This window comes from Bombus vosnesenskii, unplaced genomic scaffold (assembly GCF_011952255.1).
Source record: "Bombus vosnesenskii isolate JDL3184/JDL3185 unplaced genomic scaffold, Bvos_JDL3184-5_v1.1 scf7180000014579, whole genome shotgun sequence".
In the NCBI taxonomy this organism is placed as follows: Eukaryota; Metazoa; Arthropoda; class Insecta; order Hymenoptera; family Apidae; genus Bombus; species Bombus vosnesenskii.
In genome coordinates this window covers 109,403-127,708 of record NW_022883531.1, presented here as the reverse complement: position 1 = coordinate 127,708, position 18,306 = coordinate 109,403, and the positions used below count along the sequence as shown (strand labels likewise).

At 38.6% G+C, this 18,306-nt stretch overlaps 1 protein-coding gene across 4 annotated transcripts in view; it reads right to left on the bottom strand.

Annotated features, from left to right (window-relative positions):
* The window catches only part of LOC117240189 (ABC transporter G family member 20), a 50,947-nt gene that overhangs the window by 19,143 nt on the left and 13,498 nt on the right, over positions 1-18,306 (bottom strand). Inside the window, exon 1 of one of the 4 annotated variants that reach the window (XM_033506135.1) lies at positions 15,402-15,916. The exons of 1 other annotated variant lie outside the window; for it this stretch is intronic. Coding sequence is in view for 2 of the 3 variants with exons in the window: in XM_033506132.1 (XP_033362023.1) it covers positions 11,956-12,152 (197 nt within the window). In the remaining variant the exon portion in view is untranslated. Of the gene's footprint in view, positions 1-10,191; positions 10,290-11,955; positions 12,168-15,401; positions 15,917-18,306 lie in introns of those variants that run through there. 2 more of the 4 variants (XM_033506132.1, XM_033506133.1) reach the window with 2 other exon arrangements.

Here is an 18,306-nt window from a genome sequence, read left to right as displayed (position 1 = left end):
TTCATGGCGTAATAAACTGACGAGAAATTCAAATTGCACGATCTTGCTTTTTTCATACAGAGTAATCGAGCTGTTGCACGTTATTCGATGAAATTTTGCATTTGAAGATAGAAAATAGAAATGAAATAGAAAATAGAAATAGAAAATAGTTACATCTGGGCGCAAAATATTCTTCGATGATGTAACAAACTGAGGAATAATTCGGACTGAACGATCTTGTTTCTTACGGGATATGGAATAATTGATTTGTTCGTCGTTATTCCATGAAATTTTAGATCTCACGACGGATTAAAACGATCTGGAATTACACGATTGTATTTAGGGACGCGTGCATATACACACATATACCTATACGTTATCAATCCTTTAAGATCGAAGATGAAGGAATATTTAGATACCTTGAGATACAAGTAATCATCGCGAGTTATATTATCGGTTAATAAACGACGAATATGTTGGCGCTGATAGGAATCGCGTATCGACACGAGAATCACCGAAGCGAAGGAAGAATTGAAAATTCCATTCAAATATTATCGCGAGTTATATACACGTGCTTTAAGAAAATTGATGCAAGACACTGAGATTCAAGGACTTGTTATTCGGATACATTCGACAAATCTTTGATCGACGATTTCAATCGACGATTGACAAGATCGTGGAGATCGTAGGAAACAAGATCGTATTGCGCACCACCGCATGCACGAAGATTATGTTGAAGATATTTTTATTATTTGCAAGAGTACGAGCTGGCGCACACGATACGTTCATTTGTGCGTTTACATAAAGCGTCATGAAAAAAAGTGTTTGTTGAACCACACGATGAAAAAAAGTATTTACGCATAAATACACGATGAGTCGTAGAATAATAAAGCGATATGTAGTCTACGTTGATCGTTGCGTAACGTTGTTCAATCATGTTTTCTTTAATCTGTAAAACTGTAAATGTGTGATCGTAAAACGATGCCAATCTACTTAGAAACGATCGGCCGTCGAACGGCCAATAAATAAATCAGCGATACGGCTTTCTCGCGAATTTAGTCGATTTCCAATGTGGTTAAATTACGAGAGACGGCCAGCTCGAGGAATTGCACGTGCTGGCGAACGAGGAAAAGCCAACAAACCGTTTCGTAACGTCTCTCGTGAGTAGACATCGACCCGAAGAAGAAAGCAACTGACGCGAAGACGTTTCTATGACTTTTAGTAGCCTATCTTCGACAGTGTCCGATGATCGTCGAAGCAGGCAATGCCGAACGTGCCACTGAAATGTCATCGAACGACAAACAGTGGATATGACACAAGGTAACACAAAGATGATCGTTCGATGAATACATGTCGCGATGCTTATAATTCTTCGTAATTATCGTAGCATTCCTCACGTTTCTCCAAGTGTCCAGACGTGACTTTGTTACCTCCGCTCTTGAATCGTCCAGTTCATTAACGCACAATCTTCGTTCTGTCGATGAACATTTTTTACGATAAAAATCTTTTACGTTCACGACGTACGTGCAGAATACGTAAAACGTATTCTTAATAAGATACGCAGATACTTTGGTATGTAAAACTGGCCGTATTTTTTCAACTCGTATAAGGATCGAAGCGACATAATCGCGGATGCGCTTGCAAGAGTTCTGCGATATAGCGGATACGTTGTTTTAGAAGGTTGGAACGCAATAAACGGAAACGAGAAGTAAAAGTCTCTCGAGAGACATAGACGAATATAGATAGGTCGCTGAAATCGCTCAAATTTCATAATTTGTCTTTCCTTTGTAAACAAATTGCCTCGTTATCCGAACGACCAACATCGTGAAATTTCTTGTCGGACAGCTACTTCAAGTGACGCAATACAAGATAACCGTGGATGATTATTCCAAGAATGCACTCGAGGAATATCACGATACACATGATCGTACGCAATTATCGTAGCGTACCTTTTGTCGGGATGTCGAGACGTGACTTTATTATCTGCATTTTGCGCATTGATTGGAATCGCGCAGGTACACGAACGCTTTCGACGTTTCACGTAACTTCCTTCGAGACGAGAGGAAGTCGACGAGGCGATCCATCGAGGAAACGGTTATCGACACGCGTGTGCATACAGTAGCTCACGAAAGTATTTGAACACTTACCATAGAAACCTTTTATGTACATATTATGTTATATAAAGCATTTTCAGATTTTATTAACGCCATAATAGGATACGACTATGTACGTAAAACTTGAGGCCAATTTAAGAATATACGTACAAGCTAAGATACGTAAACGGCGAACATATATTTAGAAAGAAATTAATATATAGCGTCTTAAACACATAATAAGTGTCAACGATGTTTCACCGAGCATATTTATTCGTACGTTACATTTATTTCAATGTAATGGATAATCGACGGTCTGTCTGTGTGATCTGTGTAAAATATATAATAATATTAGGTTGTCCGAAAAGTTTCTTTCGTTTTATAAGGAAATAATAGACGCACAATCTTTTTTGTTTTATATTAGTTTATAGAATTATGCACGAGCATAATAATAGAAATACGACGGAATGGATCATACCTAGTTCAATAAAACAATATAAAACAGAAATTGTTGTTCATCTATTATCACCTTATGAAACGAAAGAAAGAAAAATGAATATCAAGACTGATAATTGCGTCTTATTACGGTGCTAGTGAAATTGAAAAATATATAATATATCGATAGAAGATTTCCATAAGCATCGAAGAGCCGCTGCATATCGCACACGCTGCCAGCGAGTAGCGTTTTAAAGCACGGTAACGCTGGGCGAACGTGCGATAATTAGCAGCCAGGAATTTACCAAGAGGGAAGACAGAGAATCGGAGGCTCTGGCAGAAATTAAATAGAAAGGAGAAATGTTTCGCGGCTGGGAAAATGTTACTCAAGCCGTAAAAGTGTACGGCTCGTTGTTATTCAATTTCTTGGGAGGGTTAAGCAACGAGATAAGTATCGGACTTTTCGCTAATATTCGCGTGTTTAATGGTCTGTTGTTCGATTACGAACTATCTCAGATACGCTTCACTTTTTTACTAAAAATACTTAATCCTTGTACGATCGTAAAAGCTCGATCGTTATCGTTACGAACGTTGACTATTTTGTTTTATAGCGGTAAAGTAGAACGAAAAAGGCTCTCTATCTCTGCGTAACGTAACGATCGTGACGATTAAGCGTGAAATATCAAGATCGACCCAGTCTTCTTTATTCGAGAGTCGATAAAAAGGATTATTACGTTAATACGCAATTGTTGATTTTAGAGGACGATACGTGCGCGTCGATCAACGAGGCAGGAACGTGACATTCGGCGAAGCAGACACGCAAGTAGATAATGGCCGTAGTAGTCAGACCGAGCAGCCTGAACTAATTTACGGTTAGATTACTTGATCTACCGTCGTTCCGAGGTGACGCGCGCATCGCTGTCGCGTCACGTATTCTCTTCGTCTTCGAATGTGTCAAAGTCTAACAACCACGACGAACGGTAGTTGTAGCCGCTGTGCATCTCATTAACGCTATGAACATTATATGCAACTTTCTAGCACTCGAGATGTTGCATTTAGCTTCTCGAGGCTCGTCGTTCGTTCCACTTCGTTAATCGCATAGAACGAATCGTTGCAGCGACCGGACAGATTCGTATTACGATCAACGGCCAAGCGCTATCGTATATAGATAATGGCGTTTAGTATTCGAAAATCGAAGAGATGTCTCGACGCGAGCAATTGCGTAAACTGGCATTCCAAGGGACGACGTACCGCGAGGACGCGTGTGGAAAGACCTGGCCACGTGAGTCTTCGTGTTCTGGGCCATGGTCGATGATCCAAGCGTCGATTCTGCGCTCCTCCCATTTCTCTGTTCGTGCTTTCTCGAAAGCTTTCGCTCGCTTCTTCTTTCACCGATCGTCTTTGTCGTCGTCATCGATGCGGTTTCGCGATATCGTAGACATTTACGGACGTTTTAAGACTCGAACTTTCGCACAATTTCCGAATAGTTTTGATAATTTCGTATTCAAATTTCTAGGATAGAAGGCACGATGTCGGGTCTTGTTTTTATCCTCTCGCTCGCGTGTGTGCTTTGAGTATCGCGAACCTACGGATCGAAGGTACGCGAGAAGATCGTCAGGGTAAAAGTCGCTATTATCCCAGGACTAATCCCTGCTTGCGACGGTCTTTGAGCATCGACGTACACTTCGAGATGCTGTCTCGTCAGTGACAGATGTTTTATATGGTTATATCTATTTTATATAGATTACTTTTTAAATATACAGTATACTTACATTCACGTATCTCGTTAGAGAGTTAATAAACTTACAAAGTGTTTCACGTGACTCTACGGTAAGGGTTGGGGTACGTTCGCGGTCACTGTATATCCGGTAATTTAAAAGTGTGTAAACGCTTATACGCGGTAGCGTATTATCATCGTGACCTGTTTTCATGGCAAAATGCGAATTATTAATTACCGTTAATTTAATGTTGGACGTGTTTCCTAATCGTCATTGTTACAGCAGCGTCTCTAATGGTATTACCGCACACCCGGTTATTTCATAACTGTATTCGAAGCCGTGCATCGTCATGCAATAGTCGTTCCGGCGATACCATCTAATCGGCATTAATAATAGGAAAAAAAAAGAAAAATTATTATCACGTATGCGAATTTGCACACGCGTTTCTATCTTGTTACGGCCTTTTGTTTCGCTTCGTGTCTTTAGGGGTGATAAATTCTTAATTACACGTACTTGGATAATATCTATGGCAAATTATTCAATTTGAAAAATTGATATTTGACGTGTGAAATACGACGAATTTGATCGCGGCTGTTTATGCGTTTGTAGGAAATTTCAAAGTTTGCGAGCGTATAGTACGAAAAATATCAAAAGGAAAATACCTTAGTCGTTATGATATCGAGTCGATATGAATCTTTATCTTTAGTCGTAAAAATATAGGTGTGTACAGAGATTCATTTCTTACTAACGAGAATAATTAATTTCTAAGGATTACGGCCATTCGTTTCCTTAAACTTTTAGGAATAGTGAGAATAGAGATATCTTTTCTCGTAAAAATGTCACAACACTTGTATAAACAAGCGTAATAATCTGGATTTATTCGAGATGACTGGAGTTCGTGCTTAACATGTGCATAATTTTAATGAGAATACGATCGGGTAAATAGATAATTTAGCGAATTAATAACAAGTAGACGTAACAAGCACTGCGAAATCTCCAACGAGTCGGCTGTACGTACGTTCGATGATTTAAGTTGATGGTAAAATAATCCTCAAAAGGATTTCTTTGACAAGTCTTTTTTTATTATTATTATTATTATTGTTTAGTCCATGCCTTTCGGTTTTGGACGAACTTTCGGTTTTACATATCTTACATTTAATTCTCTTCTTATATGTCTACCTCCCCTCTTTTCCGCTCTATTCTATCGCACTACCTTGCTTATTCTACCTCTAAAAACTAAGCATTAAGAACTATAAATTATCAACTAATGACTAAAAACTATTGCAACTTTGGTCTTTAGCCTCCTTGTTGTGCCTCCTTCTTGTCGTTTGCCCTTCTTTTCTCTATTATTGCTTTCAGTTCTGCTAAACATTCTCCAGTCTCGTTTAGCGTCTTTCCTATGTCTTTTGGTCCTCCCGTTATTTCACATTCTTCTATTACATGTCTTATTCTGCATCTTTTTCCCCCCTCTTCTTTCCAGTATTTCCTTGCTTTGGTCGACGAGTCTTTTTTTATATTTCACTTTATAAATTGTTTTAACATTGACGTAATGTATTTTTTTCATATTAAAGTTCTACAATTTATTTCATTAAATCTTTGATTATTCTTAATTATCATCCTTCGTATTTTTATAATTTTACGGGGGAAAATTGCAGTAAAAACATTTAAAGCGTAAAAAATGACCGCACCAAGAACAATTTTTCGATTAATTTTTCGAAAATAAAGTGCCATGCATCCAAGCGTCATTCGAGGCATCGAATGCACGTACATTCAAATTGCTCGAGATTTTGTACTTTTTGCTATATCCTTGCAAGTAACGACGGTAATAATAAATTTACCGCAAGCAATTCGCCGTACCTTCGTTACCAGACAGTGCTTCAACTTAATCATCGTAGTATATTTATGGCAAGGATAAGAAGCAGCGCTGGAAGACTGCGTAAGTCAGCGAAAATCGAGACAGATCAACGAGCTCCAGTGATTTCTCAACGACGCGTTAAATCGTATGAAACGACACGAAGCAACGTGTAGAATATGATCGCGATTCAAATTGGAATTTTATTTCCTCTTTGAACTTTATTATTAACACTTTCACGCCCTTTAGTTTCTTTTCCGAATTCTTCGTGAAATTTACCGATTAATTTTTAAAATTTTTATTCTTTCCGGCCCGAATCCCTTTCCCTTTTTACTTTCTGTTATTCCCTTTTTCGATTATGTCGCATCAAATACGGCAGATGCTGCGTTATCCGAACTAACAAGGAGACAAAATCGTTCGAATAATGGAATTTTCGGATAATAGAAGAATCAGTTTCTTATGTGGAATTTCATTTATTCAAATACAGATTACGATTATCCAATTGACAGATTCTTTAAGTACTTATAGATCTTCTTGGTTACTAAGTCACACAATTTTTTCAACCTAAGTAATTGCGTAGTTACATTCTTTTCGTACTTTGAATCGTCGAAACTTTTTTTCGAATGGCACGAATACTTTGACGCGAGAACACGCATGCCTATTACCACTTACGTGTGTATAAATTGTTGTACGCTGTTTCCATTAATATAATTTCCACATATAATATCCTCATTATCACCTTTACGTCAGTACATTTACAGTTTTTCTATTGTTGCCAGCGTCCGAGCAATCTACGCGCTTTAGATAATTTTCGATATGACATTTTCCGATGTCTCTGATCGTCACACTTTTTCCACGTTATGTATCTTTGCTAAATTTTGCTCCATTTACACAGCTTTCGAGCTTTTTTAATTATGTCGTATGTTGTTTCGATAGTTGTTAATTTCATACCAAATTGTTATAATCAGGATCCACTCGATCGAACAAAGAAAATTATACAACGTGCACGAGCTTACATATCCAAAAAAGGGAAATTTGTTGGGAAATGCTATGTTCGGATAATAGAACATTCGAATAACGAGTGTTCGGACAAGAGAGACTCTACTTTATTTTCTCTTGCACGTATTAAAGTCAGAAAAATATCAAATATGGTGTTGCCATGTTGATTGTCCGACCTTCGAGCGTTGCAATTTACCGAATAAATATCAAAAAAGTTACAACATAAAATCAGCAAATGTAAGATGTTGGAATAAAGAAACCCAGATTTCTTAATCAATGGAAATACTGGAATATTAAAAACGGATTTTGCTTGTTTATCTATGCGACAAATAAACTTCATCTTAATCACGACATCTTACGATTGTCTATTACGCGTCTAATGCAACAGTAGCGTATAAAAATGTTAGTTATCTAATACGACGATAACACGTGGCATATGCGTGTGGCAACGCGCGTATATTATCGATTGGTCGCGACATTCGCGCACGTACGTCCCATATATCGATCGGCCTTGTGAGTCGAACGCATCGTACGCTTCGCCATTTCGAGGTTCCAACCCCTTTCTTGTTCTTTCCTTTTTTTTCATAATCGAACCGTCAGCCTTCACCTTGACTCAATTTCGAAGTGACATCTGGCCGATCCGTCATCGACGTCGATTTCGAGCGTGACTCTCATGATAAGCGCGAGTCGTCGACAAACAATTCGCTGTTCGTTAAATACCTGACCTTCGTCGCTTCTCTTTCGCAATCGAGTTTCCCTTCGATCTGATTTTCGTGTCTTGCAACTGCAGTTCCGTGCTACTGGATCTTTCGGAACGCATGATTCGTTAAACGAATCTTGGACGAAAGTAGAGATTTCCAACATAAGCAGTTGAATATTTTGACCAATGTAAATTCCAATTTTTACGATTTTTATCCGATCGTTATCCGATGAATTCCGTGATTCGGGAAGAAAACTGAGAATTTTCAATTGTTACGGTACCGTTGAAATAAAAACGTCTCGTTGAAAGTAAAAATAGCTTCTTTGATATTTTTCTTGAAACGTCTTCTCGAGAGACTCGTCGAACGATAGAAAAGAATGCGATAGAGTAAAAAATATTTGAATCGACGAATACAAAGTACAAGGTTGCTTTTTACGCTATCGTTATAGTTAACCAAAATTTTCCTCTGTTTCTCGCTTATTGAATGCCAATCGTCCACATTTTATTAGTTATACAACGCTATTTTTCATAAAGCCTTCTACGAGACATGACTATCAAGCAAACATGTTTTTGCCCGAGTTTTTCTTGTCTCCGTACGTAGTAAAACGCGCAAATCACGTAAGAAAGGCAAGATGTTACGCGATAAGACTGCAGCAACAGTGTTTCAACTTCCTTCGCGAACTCGTCGATTTATCGTTTGAGAGGCAGATGTACTTTGATCCTCGTTATAAGAATACGACGAGTAGAAACTCAACCAAACCGAATGACACCTAGTTTGCGTTATTCCACGGGAATGAAATCAACAACACGGAAGAAATTTTTCGAATGGCCATCGATATCGTCAAAGTTGAGTGTACATAATTAAATACAAAAATTATATAAACAATCGATGAACATAGCCCAAGTATTTCTTACTAAAAATGTAAAAAACCAACGATAATTAACTTGAAACACGCGTCCAAAATACCACGTAACTTTTTTTGTTCAAGTTCAAACGTTTTCAAATAATTTAGTATGCTGCGAGAAATATTCGATTCTATGCTAATTCGTAAAGAAGCTTGTGATGCGACTAACGTCTTCTTAAGAAAAGCGTAGAAAGAAACGAGACAGTAGAGTGTTTCTATCGAAAGAGCGGTCAAAGGGTGTCGATGAATAAATCGTGACTTATCACGAAACAATCTGCAGCCGTGGTAACAGGTTGAACCGCGTCGTTCAAACCAGTCCGATTATGGAGAACAATTGCACTTTAGAACCCGACGACTGCCACTGTTCGTCGATCAGCGCGATTATAGCGACCATGATTCATGTGGCTCGTGACGATTGTCGTTAATAAATCGTATATCAGCGATCTGATTAGCCGTAACGTGATTTGTAGATTGATACTTGAAGAGTATCGCTAGTAATTTAATAATGTTAAAAACAAGGCAACGGAACTCCTTATTGGTTTAACTAGATTTTAGACCGAGATATTCATTTTATGGATCATTGAAGTTCTTCGATAGATATTAAGATGTCGCTTAACGAAATTATGTCGCGTAAAAGATCGAATACGTTTGAATAAAAATCAGGTTAAGAAATTAAACGATCGATCTTCGGGTTATTCGATTTTCCGCTAATTCGATCAATTCTAATATAAATTTTAAGCGACATTGCATTAATATAGCAACTATCGAACTAGTTAAAATCGCTGGTTATTCGGGCTTCTTATTTTTACAATTATTCGAAATATGCAAGTGTTTGTTTCTCTTCTTTGCGACATTAATATGTGTACGCACTTTCGTTGAGACAAAAAGTGCTTGCGCCAATTTGCCGCCACTTTAAGGTAGTTAAATGGCAAGATCGAATCGCTATAAATAAAAGTCGCTTTAAGAAATTTGATCTCCTGATTTGATTAACGACAATAGAAATCTCGAATTCATCGGTGCCTGGTTTAGAAACAAAATGACGAAAAGTTTCGTGATCAAAAGCGATGCAACGTTAAATTCGTCGCAACTTTTGCGTAGCTTTTACAGCGATAAGTAATATTACGCGCAACTTTGACGTTCTTCGAACGTACCAAAAGACACTTTAAAGAATGGAATGGTTCGATCTTCAAGGTTACTTGACTTTCTGTTCGCCACAGTTCATCAACCTGAGATTACGCGATTTTGAAATCGTGTACATCACGCGGAGAGATGAGAAAATCAGTGGACCTACGATCGAGAAAATGAGAAGAGAAAGCATCGGACGGCTGCGGGGCAAGTAAAAGTTAATAATGTTATAGGAATCGTGCGGCAGATTGGTTTTCGTGACTGCCTATGGGAAAACAAAGAAAAAGGGAGCAAGGAAACGAAGATCATCGATTTCACCGCGGTTCATTGTTATTAATCGTACGAAATATTCGGGTTGATTTTGTTATTTGTAACGCAAGCTTACCATGTTAGGGGAACGTAGCCGAACGACTGCGTAACCACTTTATGATGACGTTTCGATTTGCTTCTCCAGTAGCCGGCCGACATACTTAGTAAAATCGTTGGAATAAGCATTTCTTTTTTTCGCGGCCTCGTACCTAATTGTAATTGGTGCTCTGTCGAGGAAAGTCGACTGCCCGCCGCGGATTTACGCTTTTACTCGCTGCTCTATTGTGCGCAGTGCATTAACTTTCGTTGAAACACGAATTTCTTCTTCGATTACGAGCAACGAACGTTTAGTTTCTATTTTTTCCCAATTTCAATCATTCGTGGAAATATACTCTGTTTTATTTGCAATACTATGGCCGTATCGTTACACGCATCTCTCGATTACGAGGAACAAGAGCGCTGACATCTTCTCAATTTTATTTATTTGCATACTATACAGTACTTGGATATACCTACCTACCTACCGTGTATCATACTATTTGCTACATGTTATACGTATATTTGTTTCACCACGAAGAATAAGAACGCCGATGAGGATTGCCTCGAGGTGGCAAGAAATATAGTTTCTTCGTAAAGACGATAGACTGAAAGAAGTTCAGATTTATCAATGGGATAATTAAGAAGCGGCAAGGCGGAGTAATAGAGATTAGTACGATCAAGATTTCTACAGAGAAAAGAACAATGCCCCACAAAATTCTTGCGCATGGAAACCTGGATAGCCAAGCCACGCTTTTTAATAACAAGCAAGAAGACTTTCATCCGCCGAGAGGGGAGATTCGATCTGCTCCGATACGCGACTACGTAGAATTGATAACACTGGTGGCTAAGCCAAGAGAAATTTCGAATTTCAATTTGTAGAAACCGAATGAAATTAGAACAGAAGTTGAACAAGACTATAAAGATCGGGTAGTCTTCGACGAACCTAGCAGACACGTATAACAGTCTTTGTTACACGGAACCTTTGTACAGTTTCGCGGAGCTGTTTAATCTTGCTATTCGAATGCAGCCCGCGGGAATGCCAGTCAATTATCGACACGACGTGAAAATCCGCAGCAGGCGTCTATCGGTGATTTCGATGCTTCGATCGACGAAACGATAACCCGATATAACCCGTGGAGTTATCGCGATACTGAAAAATTGTCCAATGAAATTCGCACGAGAATTAATCGATAGCAAATCGACGCATCGTCGTTCATCGACCTTGTTCAGACAACGAAACATCAAAATAATGGAAGAATACGAAGAGAATTTATTACTTTCACTGACAGTACTGTCCTTTGGATTTATTAATTAGAATATTAGAAGAAATTCGATTCGAGCCTCTTCGTCTTCAAAAATGAAACTGCACAGCGAAGATCGGCGACTTTAAAGAAAACGACACTTTCACTCGTTATTAGACTGCGAATCTTCATGCAAATTCACATTTTACGAACACGGTCAATGAAATGAGACCTGAATAAAGATTTGTTTCGCTCTTTGAATATTATAACGAGCGTACTATACTTTGAATGTTTTTTATATGTTTGAAAGATAGACGAAAGATACGGAAAGACAGATGTGAAAATACACTTAATATCCGTACGTACAATATGGAAAATTCTGTAAAATGGTAATAGTTATAATATTTTATATTCTAGACAAACACCACCTGCTTGGTATTCACAAATACTTGAATTTGAATAAACATCCGCAGTCTACTCATTACTACCGTCCACTTTCCGACGATTTTAAAGAAAATGACACTCTCGCTCATTACCGACGTAACGTCGCGCTTACTTACTGATCGTGAGTGACTTCGACGCCCGCACAGCAGCTACAATTTCGCTTATGAGACGAAACGCGTCGCGCAATCGGAATCGTCACGGGAAAACATACGTACGTCTCGATTCGCTGATCTTTTCGTTCCTTCGTTACACAATATTCGTCGGTCCTTCGTAAAATTATGCGATTGCGCAAGCGAGTAGGACGGTTTTCCATCGGGCGGGGATTACGTTTACGATAACACGAAATTACACAACGATGGCGTGCGCGTCACGATGCCGAACGTGGCCCGAAAAGTAACGAGGTTGTCCATCCATGCTGTTTCATCCATCTGTGAGTAGCGATGGGACCGATAAATTCCAATTGAATTTAATACCCAAAACTCATCGTATAAGGTTCGCATACCGTTATAAGAAACGATGACTCACGCGAGGATTTGAATACTCGTCGTAGAATATGTTTGAAATATAACTATAAAATTACGTATTACTAAAATATTCGTGAATAAAATCTTACGATGTAACTTGATTTTAAACGGAACTGCGATGCTGTTATTTTTCGTAATCGTCGTACGGTGGCTCGGGAAATTATTCGAACGCTTATCACAGAAAATTTGTACGATTGTATCGTTACGTGTCGTGTGATACTTTCACGTACCGAAGTGCGTAATTTTTCGTCTTCTTTTTTTTTTTTCTTGTCATCTTCGAGATATTCGTAGAAGATTTAAATTTGTTTGGTCAACGTTCGAATCTACTTATCGCATACTCGAAGCTATCGCTCGGAGATTTTCAACAGCTCCTTGCCTGTTTCTCGTTGACTTTTAGTCGGACTTTGTCGCGTTGCTGCTGTTTGGCTACGCGTTTGACCAACTCGTTTTACTTTCTAGAATCGTTCCGGATAGCGATTAATCGTTCCATCGAACGCACGAAATTCGTTCTCCCGCGGAATTTATCGTCATTTGGCGAGAGAGCCGGCGCTCGATCGTGTATTTCACGAGTTTCGTTTTCTCTTCGATTCGACAAACCGCCGAGATTTCAGGTCACCGATCTACTCTCGATTTCACGTTGCATGGGATTACGAGGAACCTAGATTTATACGATCTAGTTAACTGGCGCTTCAATCCGATTCGAATCATAGGCATCAGGCGAATGTGAGAGGAATTTTCTCTCGAAGAAGATGAACAACGAAAGATTAGTAATCTTAAGAGCAAAAACACACATATGGTATCAAACGTCATAATTTTCATTCTTAAGGCAAATTCATAGCGACGACGATTCTTCGATCACGACAGCCGCATCGTTTTAGACATTTTATAGTCAACAAGTATACAAGTCGACAAGTATATCTCTCTAGCTACTATTCTGCATTTTCTTTCTACAACGAAACGATAATTAACTTTTCCCACACACCATTTGTCTTTTATCTGACAATGAGAACATCGTCGTTGAACTTGTTCGCGTTACACGGCGAAAGATTCATCTTGCGTGAACCTCGTGTATGAATCATAAAGAGAACAAAAGACGCTGCACCTTCTGCGTTCTACGCATTCCTTCCTCGATCTTGATCGACAGATACCGCGAAATTCCTATTTAGCATTCGATCGTCAACTTTGATACGAAAAATTCTCTTTTTTCTGGAATTTTAAATTAGTCGAGATCGAAATTCGATTCGCCTCGACGAAGGTACATTTGCCGCATTCTTTGTCGATTAAAGCAGCAAGAAGTCGCTTGCAGACAATCGCGTGATAGGTTTTATACGCTGAGATACGAGTTTCCGACGCTGATTCTTCTACGCTGGTCCGTAGAACACGCAGGATTTGTGAGTTCGAAGATATCCGAGGCGAAGAAAGAAAATTGTAGGAAAATACGCGTGCGAAGTAACGTGGGAATGCGTTCGATTTCACTGCGTGTGCATTCCAGGATTGTCAAAATGCTGCAATTCTTCCATATAACTTTCTATTTCGTGCGTACGAGGAAACCGCTGAGTCACTTTGAATGCTAGTAAAATTATGAGAAACGATCATTTCTGACGGTGTAATAAAACGAGGAAGGACTAAGAACGAATAATTTGGAAACTACGTAATTGTTTTTTTATTCTTACGATGTCTTCGATTTCTAATAGTATCGGATACGCACTCTATATTCAGGTTTTCAGAACAGATGAATATTAATGAACGAAGACTGTAGATAAGAATTTACATTTCTCGGTTTTTATAGTAACGGGATAAAATACGATATGTTGGAAAAATTGTTTCCTTATTCGATGTTGGAGTTAAAAATGTTTTTTCAAAACTCATTATTTGAAGTATTAAAGATTGCTTTGTCGTAACATTAAAATATTTTTTGTCTCGATAGTTGTCTTTTTCTTTTCTATAGAACTTCGTCAACCATACCTTTGGACCTATCAAGACTTTGCATTTTCAGCTCTTTTATTTTGAAATTTGTTTCTTTGGTTGCAAAATCATATTCACATGAAATATCAGGATGGTCGTTTTGCGAATATTTTAAAAATATCATTAATATTAAAAAAAAATTTCGTACGCATAGATGTATATGTAACAGATTGTTTCATCTCTGGATTTCAAGCAACGGATAATAATAAATTTGCCATTTCTTCCTCCTCTATCAGCTTCGATGTGTATACATACGTAATAACGTATATTTCAATAATTCACGATGTTTAAAACATAAATTTCATAACACCATATTCGATATTCTTGTGCTACGCTGTGAAAAAGTAAACTACGGTGATCGGCTAATCGTGGATCTCGATCAATTCGATAATTGAACGTTGGTTTACGCGATTGTTCGAACGAGCAGGATGTGAACACGGCTGTATACTTGTAATTACAGAGAAAACAGTAGAATGAAATTTCTCAGAGCCGAAACGTAGAAAATAACGTTGCTCCACGGGTGATAATTTCATGATCGTGGAAAAACGAATCAGTCGCCGATCTCGCCGCTTTTTACTTTTCCTCTACCTTCGTAACTAGCGTGAAAGTAAGGATTATCGGATAAGTCGATGATCTATCGTTTTTTCATCGTATCATACAACGATGGATACGTAACAGTCGAATAATAGAAGAAACTTAGAAGAAACGTATGCACGTGAAATCGAATCACCGAACAATCCATGAAATTCACTATGGTTTATGTGGGGATCGATCGTGATTGGTTAAGATCGCGATTTTGCCATCATCGCTTTCGAATTTCCTGCGGCGAATCCGGCTTTGCCAAAGTCCACGCGTTTTCTCACTTTTCAACGGAAGCGAAGGGGCGCCGGACGTTCGACTAATGGTCACCTTACGCGACCTCGAATTCGTTCATTTTTTGCCAAACGAGCTCGACGCGACGCGATCGTGTCGCGGGAAAGCTCACGGTTAATTTCGTTGTTCCGTGATAGATCAAATTTGTTCGAGTTCCAATCGAATAAACTTGTGAGACGCGAAAAATCCAAATGTCATACCTTGGATCGAACTTGGCCACGATCTCGTAGTGCCTTCTTCTCTCGATGTATTATTTCTTGGCGTATCTCGGGCAGAGTATCCTGTAGGTGTAATCCTGGCCAGATGTCACCGACGTTTTACAACTAGGTATTATCAGGCGCGCATAAGCGAATTCGTATGGTAGATCTTTGCGACCATGTATAAGAAGAAGGTAGGAAAATCGGAGAAAAATTGAAGAAAAAGTCACCAACACACAACACAACGAAGTTGTATCAAGACTGAGAGGCACATATATAATTGCACGTTCTACACTGGACGTTGATCTATGAGATCGATTTGAGCCGCGAGGACGTGTCAGCTGGAGAGGATGCCTAGTACTGTGGCAGGATCGTCGTGCCCTCCGCACCTTTCGAGTCCTGACGCGAGACTGAAGCGGTCAGAAGCGAGTAAAATCGAGCTCACTCGCCACTTAACGAGCCGACCTGCGTCCTTCTCTCCCTCTCTCTCGCTCTCACACACCGTTGTCGTGCTCCTCCACTCCAACATCCAATCACGAGGTCTGTCCTCGTTCGACTGATCGGCTTTCTTTCTTCCGTCGCGAGCTCACCTTCCCTCTACCTGTCGTCCTTCGACCGTCCCGCATTTTCGTTCACGCGTGCTCCTGCCAATTAATCTACGCCGATGGTATCCGTCACTAGCCCCTTTCTTGGATCGCTTGATCGTTCAATTTCTCTGACTACTTCCATGCTAATTCTCCTTTTCTTCTTTTTGTTTTTTCCCTTACACCGCAGCAAATGCTATTCTTGTAGACAAGAATAAGGTGCACTTTGAAGGAAAATCTAGACTAAGAAACGATACAAAAACAATACGAAGAAATATGCCACGGTATACAATGGTATATCGTGCTTGTCCCTGCGATCGATGAAGAAGATCTGTCGATTTGGCAATTACTATTCTCCGTATCGAATCGCTCGTCGATATTTCCAGCAACCTACGTATCACCTTTCCAAATATAATCTCGCGTGTATTGATATTTTTATTTAATTTAATCAATGATATTTGTGAAGTAAAATCTTCGGAGAAACGATATTTCGTACCGATTTAATTTTTTGTTTTTGTTTTTTTTCTTTTTCACAGAGAATATTTTCGACGAAGATGTTGGACGAATTGGTATACTATATATATAGCGAAAATATCATTACCAGAATCTTGGGCCGATCGTTTTGCAGATTCATCTACCAATTTACAATCTACTAATTTTCGTGCACTTTAAGCTTTTTGTACGAGCAAGCTTGCTTGTACGTAAGCATCGTACAGCTTCCAAGTATACGTATGTGTTTCGGGAAGAAACGCATGTTGCAGTTGGTGATACTTGCAGACGGTGAAGAAGTTGATCGTCTAAGTACTTCTAGGTTACTACATTCTTTCTCTGTACTTGTCCTATCACTATCAGACGAATCTTATACAATTAGGCGAAAAAATCACTGGCTGGTTAATAGACCAGATACCTTCGTGAGTCAGGACGTAATAGACACGATGATTTCCACTAATTAATCGAGACAAACCTATTATTGTTCGATTGTCATCGTTGTGATATAAAATACAATAGTAATTATACTAATGAATTATCGATTGAAAGTATAATAGTCACGTTGAACTCTCGTGTCACGTTTCTAAAAATAAGTTCTTGTTCGTCGAATACCATTAACCCTTTGCACTCCTATGTCAAGTATGACTCGATATCAATTTTTATCTCAGGAGCTCCTTTGTCGAGTTCCACTTGAAATTCTTCCATGTCCACCTATTTTTGTGAAACGTGCGAAAGAAAAGCAGGATTGCATCCTGGAAATTGTTTCAAGATATATAACACGCTTAAAAATGACAAGATACAACAATAGTGTGAATAAAACTTGGAATTTAAGTGAATTTCTTTCTTCCTTTATTTATTTAAATTGTCTTGTTTCTTAGTTAAAGTAAATTTCAATTAATTTAATTAATTAAAAATTTCAAGCGTTGGGAGCTGTTACTAACGAAATTGAAATAAAATTCGGAGTGCAAAGGGTTAATTTTTGTCTACAACGATTTAATACATCATGCATTCGTCGAAAAGTCGATTTAAATGTTTAATTTACGCAAACGAAAATCGCGACAGCATATGTTTTACAATTGTGGATGAACCGTAGAGTTTCGCGAAACAGAGTCATCGCGGAGGCGAGGCAATTGAGAGCAATTTTTCATGCAAAACGTCTCCTCGCGTCAACGCGTTTAAACGTCTGGCAAAATACGGAATCATCTTGTCGCGTATTACGAACAAAGACGCTTGTAACGATTCCAGACATTATACTTGCAAAATTCTCGACGATTCTTTATCGCGTTCATACGATTTTATGCTATTTCTTGCGTCGGCAAATAGACAAAAATTAATTACGACAAACAAACTACCATATAATAGCGTCACAAGTCTTTCAGTTAATGTTGATTCAACTTTGTACTTAGTCGTTGTCGATTATCCATTGTGGTGTTATTCACGTGCAGCCTTTTCCATTACTCAATACAATTTTTTTTCACTTTCGCGCTATTGTAAATGTCCTCAGTTATTCGTTCTTTTAGTATCCAAAGGAATTTTTCAGATATCTTTTTATAAAAGTGCGCAGAGCACAGGAGAAAAACAAGTTACAGGCGTAACATTGTCGTTTTGTTTGCTTTCCAGGGTAAACGTTTGCGTTGCCACCTTGTTTGTAATTTCAAAAATATTGCCTTCTATAACGTGAAATTTCGAATAATAGAATAGTCGAATCATCGTTATTTTCACCGATAAATTACCACATGATCGTTTTCGCGAATACGTGCGAGTGATTTACGGTGAATTCACTATTTCATCGCATATTTATTTTCTTTGCTTGTAATCTCATTTTTCAGCTAAGC